Source organism: Mustela erminea, chromosome 3, assembly GCF_009829155.1.
Source record: "Mustela erminea isolate mMusErm1 chromosome 3, mMusErm1.Pri, whole genome shotgun sequence".
Taxonomy (NCBI): Eukaryota; Metazoa; Chordata; class Mammalia; order Carnivora; family Mustelidae; genus Mustela; species Mustela erminea.
The window spans coordinates 36,804,423-36,821,739 of NC_045616.1; the positions used below are offsets into that span (position 1 = coordinate 36,804,423).

A 17,317-nucleotide genomic window follows, 5' to 3' on the forward strand; every position below is an offset into this window, starting at 1 on the left:
GCATTTGGAAAGAATCTAATTGCAAACAATTGGAAAATGCTTAAATATTGTTTGAAATAATCATGAGATGGCATATTATGCAACCTGTTAAATATTTAATGATTTGTTCACAATATAACATGAAAATAAGTAAATACAAATACTACATACAATATAATATCAATATTGACTCATACATAGACACATATTTAGGCCCACAAAGGATTTATATGCTCAGAGAGTAACACTAAAATAAATACATTAATAAAAGAGTACTTCCAGCAGGATTTTTATTTTCTTTATTTTTTTATATTTTAAAATATTCCATAATGAAATCATCTTATTATTTATAGTCAGTTAAAAGGATAAATGGTATAAAAATCTAAGGTAGGTGTCAATCTTTTTTTAGTTTTTATGGGAATGGATATAAGAAAAGTGATGGGCATTTTCTCATAGTTCCTAACATATAATTATGAAAGCAAGACAGAATAAGTAGGAAAATGGAAATATGTAGTTAGTTCCCTGTGGATGTGTGAATTTCTTCACTACTAGAAAATACACACTAAGCAGGCTTTTGTGGTTGGAAGATAAATTCATAATTTAAGAATGAGGATGTTGGAAGCTACTCAAAAGTCATTTGACTTCCAGCAAGACCACATGAACAATAGTATTGTATAGTCTTGTGGCTGAAAGAATAGCCTGAAGGAAGTTATCATGAGTAATTTCCATGTGATCTGTTTATGTTGTGGCCTGCCAGAGAGTTTTCTGTAAGTACCTTCATGAGTCTTGAGTGCCAGCAGGCTCCCTGGCCTGATGCATGTTCCGAGATGCTGGATTCACAGATTAGACACACAGGGTACATATCAAATTCTGATGAGCATCTCACTAATTATGCTATCAATGTTATGTAACTACCAAGAAGTTTAAGAAAGAACGAAAATAAATCCTGCTTGTTTCCCTAAATACACAAAGAACTTATGCTGATATGTTCTTAAATAATTTCCTGGGTTTTATAGTATAATTTTGAGATTTAACAAAGATAAGTGGATGGGAAAAGACAGGAAATGAGGATCAGTACATTCCCCCCTCCCCCAATTTTCCCAACTAGCAAAACAGATTCAGTCTGGCTCTGATATTATTATGTGTTTCAGTGAGAAATCACCATGTATTTCAAAAAGCCATTGACTAAAAAATTCCTAAAAAATATTTGAGATAAAATCCAGGGTTCTGATTTCTAGTTGTGTGACATTGTGAAGTTATTTAGTACCTCAGGTGCAGTTCCCTTTTCTATAAAACAAGAGTAATAAAATCTACTTTATAGAGGCAGTATGGACCTTAAATAAGATTGTTATTTTGGAAGTGCAAAGCAAAACATTAAGTTACATATAGTGCTGTTAATCTCTATTGTCCTTTTTTTAAAAAAAAGATTCTATTTATCCTACTGTCCTTTTTTTTTTTTTGAAGATTTTATTTATTCTACCACCCTTTTTTTTTTTAAAAAAGATTTTCTTTATTTATTTGACACACAGAGATCACAGGTAGGCAGAGAGGCAGGCAGAGAGAGGAGATAGGAGTCTCCCTGCTGACTAGAGAGCCCAATGTGGGGCTTGATCCCAGGACCCTGGGATCATGACCTGAGCTGAAGGCAGAGACTTTAATCCATCCAGCCATCCAGGCGCCCCTCTCCCATTATTTTTTAATTAACACCTGTGGTTAGTAATAGTAGGGAACTTTATATCAGATATACATGTGTTCAGTTCCCAGAACAGCCTCTTATTAATGGGGTTGAAACCTGGGTTTCAATTTTTCATCCACAAAATGGAATAATATCTATATAAACCATAGGATGGTTGAAAGTTTTGAATAGAATATGGTGATATTTTAGGCTCTATCATTTATTTGCATGTAATCATCAGCTGTCCCTAAAAATCATGTATTATCAGAGAGAGTAAATAAATTTCACAGGATCACACAAGTGGTAAGATGTAAAAGGCAGTACTTAACTCTAGGCTTTTCTAACATTGAAGTCTCGCCAATTTTTTCATACTGCTACCTTATAGTTGTGGCACCCAGAAATCATCCCACCTTATGCTTTGAGGTGGCTTCATTGCATTGGGTAAGTTTCTCTGGACTTATGTGCCATCATCTGTAAAAGAGAAAGCTGTATTAAGTCAACTCTTTGCAATTTGGATTCATTTGAGGTTATGGGTTCCTCCAATCTTCTCAGGAGCAATCCCCCCACCCCAGCCCAGGAACAACTTTACGGGAAATTGAGGCAAACTAAAAGGTTCTATCTCTCCAGTTCCTTCAGAAAGAAAAACTTTTCTATTATCTCTTTATTCTCTCATTTATATGCTTATGATTTCATTTGCACAAAAAACTCCATTGTTAAAAATAAGCTTGAGAACTGCCAGATTAGATATTCTCTATTTATTCTAAAATGTTTAATTCTAGGGGTGCCTGGGTAGCTCAGTTGGTTGAGCATCCAACTCTTGATTTTGGCTAAGGTCATAATCTCAGAGTTGTGAGATCAAGCCCCACCTCAGGATCCACACTGGGCATGAGGCCTGCTTAAAATTCTCTCTCTTCTTCCCCCTCTGTCCCTCTGTTCACTCTCTATTTCATCTCAAAAATAAATAAATAATAAAATGTTTAATTCTAATTAAATATTTTAATGGGCCATGGAATTAGAAATTCAGCATAAGTAACAGATAAGTTAGTAAGCACATGAATACTTAACGCCAGAAATGTTTACCTGGAAGATGTGCTGAATAAGAGTGGAGGGGTGAGGCAGATTTGAAGACAGTTGCTTGTGCTGCTATTTCTGATAAAAATTAAGTACTTGGATCAAGAAAGCAGACACGAGGAAGATTAAACTATTTGAGCATGTCTAAGAGAGTAGTAGACAGCTTAATAAGTAAGTATATTAATAAATATATAGCAACCAAAGAAGAGTTGGAATCAACCAATTAAAAAGCAGATGTTCCGGGAGTACCTACAAACCAAGTGAGGTGCGATAAAGCATGAAGAAGCATAATCAAATATGCACCAAAGTCACTGATAAAACCTGTCCTGATCACTCATGGACAGATGATTGATGCAGCCAGAGGACCAAGAAGGCACCTCTAGGGACCTTGAGGTTTATAGTTAGAACCCGAAGGCTGTAAACAAAGATATGAACATTTCATCCCATCTTCTGATTGATTCACTCATTCATTCAGTCATTCACTCAACATACATTTATTAAGGATTATATAGTAAATGAGGAACTGGTAGAAATATTATTGAAAAATCAAATTGACTTTCTGCAATTATTATTTATAGTATCAAAATAATGGGTTCTCACGGAAGGACAGAATTCATCTAAAATAAAGATAACATTTGAGGAAGGATTCGATAATAGAATGAGAGAAATTGTGTGTGTATTGGATGGGGGGGGGGCTTGTGCCTTGTAAACCAATAAAATAAGATGCTATGGGGAATAACCTGTTATTCTCTAGTCCTGTCCATCCCCCTTGCTGTGACCCTAGCCATATTCTGTACCCTTGAATTCTAAAATTGCCCTTCTAACTGGTCTCTATGATTCTTTTCAAACCCTGAGTATTCCTTGCTCACAAAACAACCAGAATGTTCTTTGTAAAACCAAAAAGATTATATCTTGCTCCTATGGTAAGCCTCTGATGGCATACTGTACTACAGAGATCTTCTATGTACAGGCCCTGCTTTATCTCATTTTGTGCCACTGACCTCTGTCCATAAATACTGACCCGTGAATGGACTTCAGTCTATTTCTCAAACAGCTCAACTCAATCCAGTCTTAAGGCTTTTGTATCACCTATTCCAGCTGAGTTGAATTCTCTTTCCTGTGACTTTTCTATGGGAGAGTTCATTTGGTGGAGAACTAATTCTAACCTAAGCTTACATATAATTTTGTCACAGTGTTTTGATGACCATCAGATCTGAACTAGTTCCTCAGATACTTCCTGTTTCATCACTCTAATTTTCTACTGGACCTATGAAATTATGGTTTGTATCTTCATTCATTCATCAATATATTCTCTAAGTCTAGCTGCTACCTGGAAGATGCTTAATGTCTAACTGCTGAGATGTGTAAATAAATGTATATATATTACAAAAAAGCCAATTGTCAAGGTTATATTTCTAATCCAAAATAATAGAAGAGTGTCAGAGCAATATCTGTTTCTTCAGATTATTATTATCCAAAATTTTCACCTAAACAATGTTTTCTCACAGTCGCTTCAGGACTTGATGAGATGGTGCTTTTATCTGAGGAATATCAGTGAAAGAACACTTCACATTAGAAAGAGATCTAATACAGAGGCAAGGAAAGGAGGATATTCAATACTCATATTCCATACATTTTCATTTAATTATAAAAACAACTTGGGAATATTTTTAAATATTTTTATCACTGTACTTCAAATACTGGAACTAAGACCCGAAGTAAACAAGGGGGCAAGCCTGATGACATAGAGCTAATGATGAAGGTATTATTTAATTCATGTTCATCTAATTTAAAGTGGTTTTCCAACAGGCCAGATTAGAAACATCCTTGAAAATGCATTTTAAAAGCAACAAACCACTTCCTTAAAATCAAGATCTTATGTGGAAGCCTAATGTGTAAAACAAACTGAAAACAACAACAACTAAAATGTGAAAAACTCTTCTTTTTGTTGGATTTCATTGGGAGCTAAATTTCCTTTTCAGGGTACCTCACATGTTTCCGGTTTGCATTTTCATATGTTCAAGCAGGTTTAGTGAAATCTAGAAGCCTTCGATGTCAGTCTGTCTTCTAAAAGTCACTCCATCTACGTGGACTCTGTACATTTCTCCGTTGCTTTCATTGACTTCTCTGAGATTTATTTAGAAGAAGAACATAGGGACAAGGATATTGTTGAGAAGAGATTTGTTTTTATTTTTCTAATCAAAAAATTTTTAAGAAGATATTTGTTTTAAAGCTGCATTTGTTCAGTTTTACTTGGACTAGGTGTTTATTCAGAATACTTTGACATGGGTGAGTGGAGGTGGTGTTGCATGACTACTGATTGATTTTATAATTTCCAACTTATACTTTTAAAATTGTTACAACTTCCAAATACTGAGTAGTTAGAGATAAAGACAGATACATATTTGAATACCTACATGCATCTTCTTTCCTCAACTTATATTCTCCCCATAATTTTTTATTTTTTGGAATTCTCAGTCAATGACTGAAATAGAAATTTTGAGATTGAGAAACATTTCCTGAAACAACCAAGAATGCTGACTCTACAGTAGTACCTGGTACGGACAGCTCGAATGTGGTATACAAAATCAAGGTATAGTTGCCTGTTTTATGCCCTTATAGGAAGTTAAGACATTGGATCCCAGCAGAGACCTGCATGGTTGTACCGGTGGTAGAATGACCGCTCGCATGGTCAGGTGCAGGCTGCGTTGAATGTTCCTGCTATCAGTGGCACTCAGGTTTGCCCATCCATACCTGTCCTCCTCCCTGTTTGAAGGCCTTCCAAGCCTCATGATTCCCAAGTCATTTTCTAGCTCTAAAGCTCCATTTTAGAACTGTCTCGGGAATCCACTGTGTCACAGGCAGAAATCTCACAGATGTTCGTTTTCTTTGCCTCTACCCAGGGTTTATGTTTTTCCCTACAAACCCTCCAACCCCCCAAATGATTTGATTATAACCCTTTCTCCAACAAGAAGCTACCTGCATTGTTTTCTAATAATAGTGCAAGCATCTAGGAAACTAACAATTGTTTCTTACATCTTAAAGATAACTTATCTCTCAACTGTGACCAAGGGAGAATTTCTGGCTTCCTTTTCACTTGCTTATTGGTAAAAACATATTTTCTGGAGAGATATCACCCTGCTCTTTAAGTAATTTTTTGTACTGCCTATAAGATTAATTCTACTCTGAATCACACCCCATTCCTAAATTCCTTCCTTGGAAGCCAGACAGGAGTGCCTTTGTTCATCTAGAGCTTCATGGTTCTTCGTTAAGGCAAGTCACCAAAGTACTCACCCCACACACAGAACAACATTTCAATAATTGTCCTTGCTGTTTTCTCCCAGGCACTTCAGAATACTTGGAAGAGATTCATACCTAGCAACTTTCCTTTCCCTATTTGTGATAGGACTATTAATTGTTGTCATTAATCCTTAGACTTGGACAGGGTTAGTTTTTTTTGTTTTTTGGGGTTTTTTTTTTTATAGTACTTCCGATCACAAAAACAGTGATCATCCTTGTATCCTACTCATTCTTTATTTCCTTATATTATACTGATTTTACTTTTTAAAATATTTTTAAATACTTTATTATACTATTGCTATATTTTATTATACTGTACTATCTTACCTTTACTTTTTTGCCTACATTCTATCCCATGCACTGTATTGGAAAGTCATTGAGAGTAGGAACTGTTTATACATCAATCACTGTACACTGATATATCTCAAACACCTTGAATATTTTGTAGCCCATAGAATCTCCTCAGATATAAATCACACAGGTCAGTCACTCTTTTATCTAAAAAGTAATTAATTTTTCATTTGGAGAGTACCATGCCACTTAATGAATAAGTTATATTAAATCATAGGACATTCAAAGAATATAATCAACAATATAAAATCATTTTGAAAATTCAGTGGACCAGAAAGATATTTCCTTTTATTTTTTATTTATTTTTAAAGACATTTCCTTTTAATATTGGATTTTGCTTCACTGTTTTTCAGTAGAGTCCTCTTTTGAAACCATTATAAAATGCAAACCAAGACGTTATTTAAAAACTTATATCCTGTGCTTTGCCTGTTCTAATAATATGTCTCTTGTAGTTGTTACATTGTAACTATACCACAATCTTAACAATAAAAAATCAGTACGAGAAGGAAGTACAAGGATAAAGTGAAATTGTCTGAAAGAAGGTTCTTCTCAGAATATACTAAATTGTTCTCAAGGTAGCTTTCAGCCTGTGATGCACTATTTATTTCCAGTCAGGATTATTGAACCATTTGGTCAATGAATCCAGTGTGTAGGCTCAGGAATATAGATCAGTTTTACCCAAAGTTCTTTGACCATGAATCAGTTTTAATATTCTAGTAGTTTGAGACAGTACCAGAAATTCGTCAAATGTAAGATGTATTAGAATTAAAAAGGTGACAAAATATGACTTTGTAAATAAAGTAACTACTGAAATTATAAAAATATGGTCATATTTTTTTACTGTGTAAGAGAATTACATCATCTCATTTTATTAAAAGTATATATGTGTGTATGTATATATATCTATACATTCATATATAAATATGTACATATTTATATACAGATATGTGTTTATATTATATATATACAAACCATCTTATTATAACTAACAAATTTGTACTGAAATTACCCAATAAAATACATGATATCATTAACTAGGTCAGAAGTTAGCAAACATTTGTTTTTTAAAGTGTCAGACACTACCTATATTAGCTATCATAACTACTCAAGTGTCAGACACTACCTATATTAGCTATCATAACTACTCAATCCTACCATTGCAACAAAGAAGTAGCCATGCACAATATGTAAATAACAGGTGTAGTTGTGTTCTGATATATTGTATTTCTGGCCTTATTTGGCTCAAGCACCTTGGACCTAGATTATTAATTAGATTGTAGATAATGCAGTGGTTAGGTAGTATACAGTGTGTCAGTTCCAGGATTTAACAGCCAGAGCATTTGCTCAAAAGAGAACTGATGGTGCATTCTTTGATGTGACATATATTTTTTAAAGGCAGATTAAATACATAAAAGCTAGAAGAAGTTTATATGTATATGGTATATATTTTTTTATTAATATCTTTTCAGTGTAACAGAATTCATTGTTTTTGCACCATACCCAGTGCTCCATGCAATGCATGCCCTCCATAATACCCACCACCTGGCTCCCCCAACCTCCTACCCCCTGTCCCTTCAAAACCCTCAGGTTGTTTTTCAGAGTCCATAGTCTCTCATGGTTCATCTCCCCCTCCAATTTCCCTCAACTCCCTTCTCCTCTCCATCTCCCCATGTCCTCTGTGTTATTTGTTATGCTCTGCAAATAAGTGAAACCGTATAATAATTGACTCTCTCTGCTTGATTTATTTCACTCAGCATAATCTCTCCCAGTCCCGTCCATGTTGCTACAAAAGTTGGGTATTCATCCTTTCTGATGGAAGCATAATCCACCATAGTGTATATGGACCACATCTTCCTTATCCATTCGTCCGTTGAAGGGCATCTTGGTTCTTTCCACAGTTTGGCGACCGTGGCCATTGCTGCTATAAACATTGGGGTACATAAGGCCCTTCTTTTCACTACATCTGTATCTTTGGGGTAAATACCCAGTAGTGCAATTGCAGGGTCATAGGGAGGCTCTATTTTTAATTTCTTAAGGAATCTCCACACTGTTCTCCAAAGTGGCTGCACCCACTTGCATTCCCACCAACAGTGTATGAGGGTTCCCCTTTCTCCACATCTTCTCCAACGCACGTTGTTTCCTGTCTTGCTAATTTTGGATTCCCCTTTCTCCACATCTTCTCCAACGCACATTGTTTCCTGTCTTGCTAATTATATATGGTATATTTTCCTTACAACTTAAAATTTATTTTAGCTAAAAACTGTGGCTACTAATATAGCAGTTTTCTGCTGCTTCCTTCCCTCCGTCCCTCCTTTCTTTTCCCATTCTTTCATTCATTTCCCTTTGCTTTCATTAACAACTAAAAGAATGCAACTGTTTTCCAAACAGAGTTCAGGAAATTCTTTTTCAGATGAGACAGGACAGTAGTGTGTTTTGTTTTATATAATCACAATTTTTTGTTTTTATTATATTTTGTTTTATTTATTTGAGAGAGAGGGAAGGAGAGAGAGAACATGAGCTGAGGGGAGGGGAGGGGCAGAGGAAGAGGGAGAAGTAGATTCTGTGCTGAGCAGAGAACCAGACACCAGGCTTGATCCCAGGACTCCCAAGATCATGACCTGGGCTGAAGGCATATGCTTAACAGACTGAGATACCCAGGTACCCCTGTATCTTCTTTCTTTAGAAAATAAAAATAAGGGGCTTCTGGAATCACTCCCTGGAAACTCATTCTTCCCAGAGTACTTTGTTTTTTTCTGCAACATGGATACCTTTAATTCCCATAATATTTCAAGCTGGAAAACTTCACATCAGCTCCTCTTCATAGTCTCTCCCTCCTCTCCCAATCAGTGATTCGTGAAGCTCTCTCGATGATAGCTCTTATATGCATCGATCAAAACCTTTCTTTTTATTCATCCCTAACTCTAGCTGACTCATTCAGAGTCTCATTATTTGTGTTCTGAACCACTGAAACAGCCTTTAAATTCTGTCTTCTAATTCTGGCTTCCCCTTATTCCACTCTAAACTGTATCCACAGCTCCAAAGTCATTTTGTTACAATACAGATCTGAGCAAGTGAAGCCTTTGCTTTAATACTTTAATGCCTCCCCAACTCCTTTAGGCAAAAGTCCAACTGTAGTTACCATTATATACACAATATATTATTTTATGTTGTCAGGGATTTTGCAGGCTATTGCCTGGATCTTCACTGCCAAGTTCCAAAATCTCGCTTGTTTCTTGAATTTCTCAATATCTCTTCCAGGGAAATAACTACTTGTCATAAGTGAAGCAGCATAGAAGTTACCTTTTGTCTGATGTTGTACAAGATGTCACGAGTTCAGCACTTCCCTCTTCTATAGGTATACAATAAAAACAATGCAACATAGTAGCCTCAAAAAAAAAAAACTTATATTAGCTCATCAAGGAAAAGGTTAACACTTTATTCATGCCACAATGTCCAAGGCAGTTCACTGACCACATTAAAGGATCTGAGGTGCATGTATGCATGTAGAAAATGCACCATCTATCAGAAATGGTGCTATGGAAAAATTTCAGGAGCTTAAGAGTGACACAGTGGACACCAACTTTATGTCAGGCAATCCCAGTTTCTATATCTGGATCTATCTTTAATTTTGTGATAGTGGTCAAACTACTCAGACAAGGTCTCATTTCCTAATCTATAAAATGGGTATAATTAGTACCTACAGATTATACTTTCAGGCATATCCATTAGTGTTCAATGAGTAATATCAATTGTTGTTATTATTATTAATAGGATTTCAAAAATTTCTCATTTAAGTACTCCTTCACTGAAATCTTTATTGAAGGCCACCTTAGGAGAAGTTCAACAGTAATACTGTGTTAAGTATTTTATTTTATATACAGAGTTTTATTTTATATAAATGCTAACTACATTTAGAACTTGGATCTAGGGGCGCCTGGGTGGCTCAATGGGTTAAAGCCTCTGCCTTCAGCTCAGGTGGTGATCTCAGGGTCCTGGGATGGAGCCCCGCATTGGGCTCTCTGCTGAGTGGGGAGCCTGCTTCCCCCTCTCTCTCTGCCTGCCTCTCTGTCTACTTGTGATCTCTGTCTGTCAAATAAATAAATAAATAAAATCTTTAAAAAAAAAAAAAGAACTTGGATATAAATTTCTATCCTCTTTCAACTGCTTGGATATGAAGATAGAGATTTCTTAACAAAGAGTATAAATGTTTGAATTTTTTTCTCATAAAGAAAAGTCATCTTTTAAACTCCAGTTATGGATTTAGATCATGTAGCTGTTTTCTTACATTGTTTTGAATAGTTCTTTATGTATTTATTCTGGTGTGTCCTAATGACATAAAAATCCTAAAAGAAGAATTATACCTTTTACATATTTAAAGAGTCTCCTAATTAATACATAGAAAAAGGAATGACAAATAAAGTTGTAATAAAATTTCCTGGTGTATATACACATTTCCTGATATGCTTAAGAAAAGTTGAATCTCTTTCTTAACTTTTTGTTGGCTGCTATTATTTTTCCTATTATTACTTAATAATTTTTGTTTAAGAATATCTGCTTGATTTTTTTTCCTTTTAAGGCTAGTCTCACGATTGTTATTTATAATTTACCCATGAATAATTGTTCAAATTAGCCATACCATTGTATATCTCACTACTACAGAGAATTTTTAATATAATAGCATAAAGTGGAATAGTGTGTTTCTTAATTCAATATGTATCTTGATTCTATATGTGTCATTTATTTCTTTCCTAAAATGTTTATTGTGGTTTTGCTTGAAAATAGCCTATATCCAGGAAAAGTATAAAGTTTTTATATTAATAAAATTATCCTTTTCAGTCTACAAATAAAAGGTACATGAAATGGAGAAAGAACAATATTTCAAGTAACTAGGAAAAAAATCATCTTAATAAGCTAAACTCAATGTTAGACTAATTCCCTACTAATGCTTCTTCCTTCCTTAAGAACAACAGATGCTTATTTAATAAAAAGTATACATTTAGTGTGTATTGTTTTTTAGTTATATTATTTGAAAACTCCACATGGTTTTCAGGGATAACTAATCAGTAGTTATTTAGGTAAGCCTAAATACTTACTTAAAGAATATGAAGTGTCATTCATTCAAGCATTGTCTTAGGTTCCATTCATCAACATTTTCTTCTCCAGAAGGCTACACAGGCATTTAGGTTTTCATCATTAGTAATCTACCTTTTTTCTCTTCAAAATGTATAGCTAGATATAAGACAAAAAAAAATCCACCTATAATATTGTTTTATTAGAGACTTGTCATATGCTGTTAATAAGAGTAGAGGGGTTCTGCAAAGAATGTTGATAGCTTTAAATCTGACAGAAGCTAAATTTATTTCCTCCTGATTTGAACTTTTTGCAGTGTAATTATCTAATAAAATTATATAATTCACATTACAATCAAAGTTTGCCTTATGAAATTTGTAGCTACTTACAAATTTGGATTTGAATTACATCCTAATGTTTTAATGCTCTATCACTGAAATGCTTAACTAAATTTTTTGAAAGATTATAACAGTAGTTCAATGAAGTGATACAGTTATTCTATAGCATTCCAGATAGATAATATTACTGACATATTTAAAGTGGTGATAACTTTAACTTTACGCTCATTTTAAAGAAATTATATTTTCAAAATCTTTTTTAAAGTTAAAGCAGTTGGACAAGCTAACAAACATAAAAGATGTCTTCTTAAAAGAGGTTTTATGTCTGCAGTCTACTAAAAAAATAAATGATCTTTACTTCAATATAGATTAATTGCATTACCCCTAGGCCAAATGATATTTTCTCTCAAGGACAAGAGATTAGTTAGGGAGTCCAAGGTTCATTTTGTTAGCTAAATGAAAATAAATTGGTGACAACTTAGAGTTAGCATCTAAGAACTTACAGAGAGTTACTCTAACTTGAAAGGGAGATTAAACATTCTATAAAGAAAGATATCTCTCTCAAAAATGCAAACCTGGCACCATTTCCATCACTCATATCTGTAAATCATTAGACACACAGACACACATACTTGATGTTCAGCCAGCATGTTCCAGTGTAGTATATGGGCCCTTATTACTTCTGATTTGTTTTGTATTCATTCTGTTTACTTTATGCTTATGCCTTTCTAGTCATTAAATTATTTTGATTATTAGCCCTGTTTATACATACATACTATATGTGTCTGAATGAAAGAGATCACACACTGTGAAAAATCTGAGAGGGTAATTAATACTAAATGGAAAATGAAACTCAAAACTATTCCTTAAATTGGTATCTATTTGAATTTATTTATATATAGATAAAAATATATATATAAATGCAATAAACTTTCTCTTAAACAAGCTGAAAGAACATCCAGAGTAAAGAAGGTTTATGTGGGTTAGGGAGATGTTTCTGGGGAATATGGTGTATATAGGAGGCTCAAGAAATCATTGACGTATGGTGAGTGTAAAGAGAAATATTTGGAAGTAACATTAGAGATCTTTTAATCAACTAAAGAGAAAGGCTGGTCTCTGAGAGTTAATGAGAGTCACTGAAAGTGACTGAACATAGAATAGGTATGATCCAAATAGTGACTGAGGGAGATTTACAATACCCACACATACATAAAGAGTTAAAGCAGAATTTAGAGGAGGAGACCACATTTTTCTCCTTCTGCTTCAGTGTTTATGAAGAAAAAATAACCAGTAAATTGAGCTCAAATCTGCTCTACAATTGCACAAATATGAGTCAGGGAAATATTTTTTTCATTGCTGAGTTCAAATATTTTCCTTTCTGACAGCATGAAGTTACTTATCTTTCTTTGATGTATGTATATGAATAAGGTTGGAATAGTGGATTCTAAAATAATTAATAGAATTTAACTTACTTGTCATGAATCTTTATCTTATTCTCCATGAGAGGAGTTGGATAGCTATAAACACAAAAGTAAACTAGATTAGTTCTTCTATTCAAAGGTAGAGTATTGGAATCAAGCTATGATTGACTACAGAGCTAATTTTGCTAGGAAGGTAGTGGTTAATAAATAATTATAGTTCTAGATATAAAAGGAAGGTGTAGAGAATCAAGCAGAATTGACATATCAAATTTCAACAATAGATCAAAAGTTTCAGAAGTTAGGCTGAGTACATAAGTAATGGGGGGAAATGGCCAACCACTTAAACAAAATAAAAGAAAGGAACCAGAATCAAGAGAAGAACAAAGGCAATATTTTTCCGTCAATACCAGCATCCAGATCCAATAAACCCAATCTATGTTGACATAACCTGAACTAAATAGCTGTTGGTGCTTTCAGATCTCATATTGCAGAACCTCACAAATAAAGATGAGAATGCTGTAACGTTTGCATTCAGTCAATGAAATATATCAAGAGAAAAATAAATACCACAAAATGTGCTAAGAAATTGTAGATTGTTCTCTCCAAAGAAAGCAGTGATATGAAAATCCTCTTCTGAAGCAAAACAAAGGTCAAACAAAGGGAATAGTTGCTAATTATCTTTATCTGGGAATTTCATCAAAGGCTTAGAATTTTCGGGTTTGTGGTTAACATGATTCATTGCTTGTGTCCATGCTTTGCCTAGATTTTCTTGAGTTGCCCTCTAATTTGTGCTTAAGAAATTATGGTAAGCAATTTTAATGGTTTTGAACCCAAGGAAGAGGAAAAATCTTAAAAAAAAAATACCAGTTGTTCAATCATATTTTTGGTAATATAAGAGATAACATGGCAGAAAAGTTTGATCATAAAAAGTGTCCGCATCATGGGGCTCCTGGGTGGCTCAGTGGGTTGAAGCCTCTGCCTTCGGCTCAGGTGTCCTGGGATCAAGCCCCACATCGGGCTCTCTGCTTGACAGGGAGACTGCGTTCTTCTCTCTCTGCCTCCTTCTCTGCCCGCTTGTGATCTCCGTCTGTCAAATAAATTTAAAAAAATTTAAAAAAAAAGTGTCCACATCCAATCACAGCCCCACTATCTTCCTTTGTGTATGCTCTAGTGACCTGTATCTAACTGGTATCAATGGAGTCTGGAAGCGCTAGCTACTCCTGGCATACTATTCTTTAACTATGTACTTCTATCCCATAATTCTAAGAACTCTTGAAATTTAATTTTCAGTTTGTTTAAACCTTTTTAAATCTCTCAAATAGAATTTATTACTGAGGATTACATGGAGCACTTATTGATACTGAGTAATTATAAATCATTATAAGAGTAATGCTGTTGTGACCTGTGATTCAGATCTTATGTGAAGAAAACAACTTCATTACAATTTTAAAAAATTTTAGAATTTGCTTCGGGAGCCATGGGCTTTGGTGCAGACATGATCAAGTCCAAGAACCACACCATGCACAACCAGTCATGAAAATGGCATCAAGAAACCCTGGTCACAAAGATATGAATTCTTAAGGGAGTAGATCCCAAGTTCCTAAGGAACATGCACTTTGCCAAAAAGCACAGAAGGGACCTGACAAAGATGTTGGCAAATGACATGAAGGTTTTGAGTGCATGTGCTGAGGCTACCAATGCCCTCATCAAGCCCAAAGAAGTCAAGTCCAAGATTCCAAAGTGCAGCTGCTGCAAACTCAATCATCTTGCCTACATCCCTAATCCCAATCTCAAGAAACATACTCATGCCCACATTGACAAAGATCTCATGATCTTCTGGCCAAAGGCCAAGACCGAGCTTCAAACCAAGGTCCTGCCTGCAACTGTGACTCTGGCTCCAGTTCCTTCTGTGGCTCAGGCTCTCAAAGGTGCCTAGGGCCCAATAAAGGCTTCAGTGTAGGGGTCTCTTTCTGCCAGTATGAAGATGGAGGAACTGGTGTGACCCGTGGACTTCTGTCTGCATGGGGCTGGTGTCGTGCTCTGCTATTTGTACAAATAATCCTGTAGCAGGATCCAAAAAAAAAAATTTTTTTTAGAATTTCTCACAATTTTGCTAATTCCTTATTTTAAGGGAATATATATATCTACCTCTGGGTAATATTTCACCTGAGTTGTTTGAAAAAATAATTAACCATGTAAGTTTCGCATTGAACTATGCAAATATGAAGTGCCACCTATAAAACTAACTTGTAAAGAAGGATGGAAGCACAAGCTCAACCTGAGAATAACAAAGACTGCTTATGTTCAGAAACAGTGCCTGAGCATGGGGGAGAACCGTTACTCATGTGCATCATCTTCTATAAAGACTAAGAAATATTAATAGTAATTCTATAATTCCATAACCCTGTGATTACCAATCTAAATAACAAACAAGGAAGTCCTGTGTATGAGTTGGGAAAGTATCTAAGTTCTAGAAAGAAATTAATAAAAAAAAGGTTTTCACTTAAAGGAACTTCAAAAATGGAAAAAAAAAAAAGACAGTATGCCTCCTTTGCATGGAATTTTATCGAAGATCAATGTAGAAACAGCCAAGGCAACCATATAGGCTCAGAAAAGTCTCTTCTTTTTTCTTTCTTCTCTTCCCCTGTTTCACCCATTCACCACCAGTCCCTTCCCCCCCTTTCCCTCTGGAAGCTACCAGTTGTTCTTGGTATTTATGAGTCTGTTTGTAGGTGTTTGTTTTTTAGATTCCACATATAAAATTGTATAGTATTTGTCTTTCATTGTCTTTCATTGTCTAACTCATTTTACTTACCATAATACCCTCCTAGGATGTCCATCCGTATTTGCAAATGACAAGATTTCAGTATATTTTGTGGATGAATATATTCTATGGTATCTGTCTACCTCTCCATCTATCTGTTCATCGATCGATGGACACTTGGGTTGTTTCCATATCTTAGCTGTTGTAAAGAATGTTCGAATGCTGTAATAAACATAGGGGTGCATATATCTTTTCAAATTAGTTTTGTTGTTGTTGTTGTTTTCCTTGGATAAATACCCAGCAATGAAATAACCAGATTGTGTGGTATTTCTATTTTTAATTATTTGAAAAATCTCCATGCTGATTTCCATAGTGACTGAACCAATTTACATTCCCACCAACAGTGCACAAAGGTTCCCTTATTCTACATCCTCACCAACACTTGTCATTTCTTTTGTTTTTCATACTAGTCATTCTGATTGGTGTGAAATGATATCTCATTGTGGAAATCACTTTCTGTCTTCAATTATATACACATATATTCCATTCCACTAGAAAAGTAGTAGTTAAATCTAGCTGCGCATTAGAAACTCCTAGATTTTTAAGTACCCAAGCCCATGTTCACCTAAGGAAAGTCTAATGTAGTTGTTTGGGAAAAGGATTCAGAGATTGTTTATTTTCTAATAGCACCCTACATGTTCCTAATATACAGAAAGTTTGGGGAATGATTGCATTAGATACAGGTAATGATGATTCTATTAGTTGATTCCTCACTGAACATTGTGAGCGTCTTTTTATTTGTTTTATGTTATTTAATCTTTCTAGCATTTCTACACTGCAGAAGTTACTCACTTCATCTTGCTGTTGAAACAAGCAGAAAATTTAAACGCGTAACTTACCCAAAAGCAACACAGCTTAGAAATGTTGAAGCAGGGCGCATGGGTGGCTCAGTGGGTTAAGCCTCTGCCTACGGCTCAGGTCATGATCTCAGGGTCCTGGGATCAAGTCCCGCATCAGGCTCTCTGCTCAGCAGGGAGCCTGCTTTCCTCTCTGTCTCTCTCTCTGCCTGCCTCTCTGCCTACTTGTGATCTCTCTCTGTCAAATAAATAAATAAATAAATAAATAAATAAATAGGAAGTGTTGAAGCAGACTCAAACTAAGGCTGTGTGAATTTAGAGCCAGCATTCCTAAACATTCTTATTATCTAACTTCTGCATCTAGGTTACAATAACAGAAGCATCCTAGGTTTTTTCTTCCCCTTTTGGCCCAAAGGTGCCATATGCCGTGACTCAGGGCAGTTGTCATCACTTCTTTGGAATTAGGCAGTATGTGAAAAACCTGGATGATA

At 35.0% G+C, this 17,317-nt stretch overlaps 1 protein-coding gene across 1 annotated transcript; it reads left to right on the forward strand.

Annotated features, from left to right (window-relative positions):
- Positions 1-14,814: 14,814 nt before the first annotated feature.
- LOC116587181 (60S ribosomal protein L29-like) lies at positions 14,815-15,141 on the forward strand. Its single transcript, XM_032337909.1, has one exon. The coding sequence runs from the start codon at positions 14,815-14,817 to the stop codon at positions 15,139-15,141; it is 327 nt and encodes a 108-aa protein (XP_032193800.1).
- Positions 15,142-17,317: the final 2,176 nt, after the last annotated feature.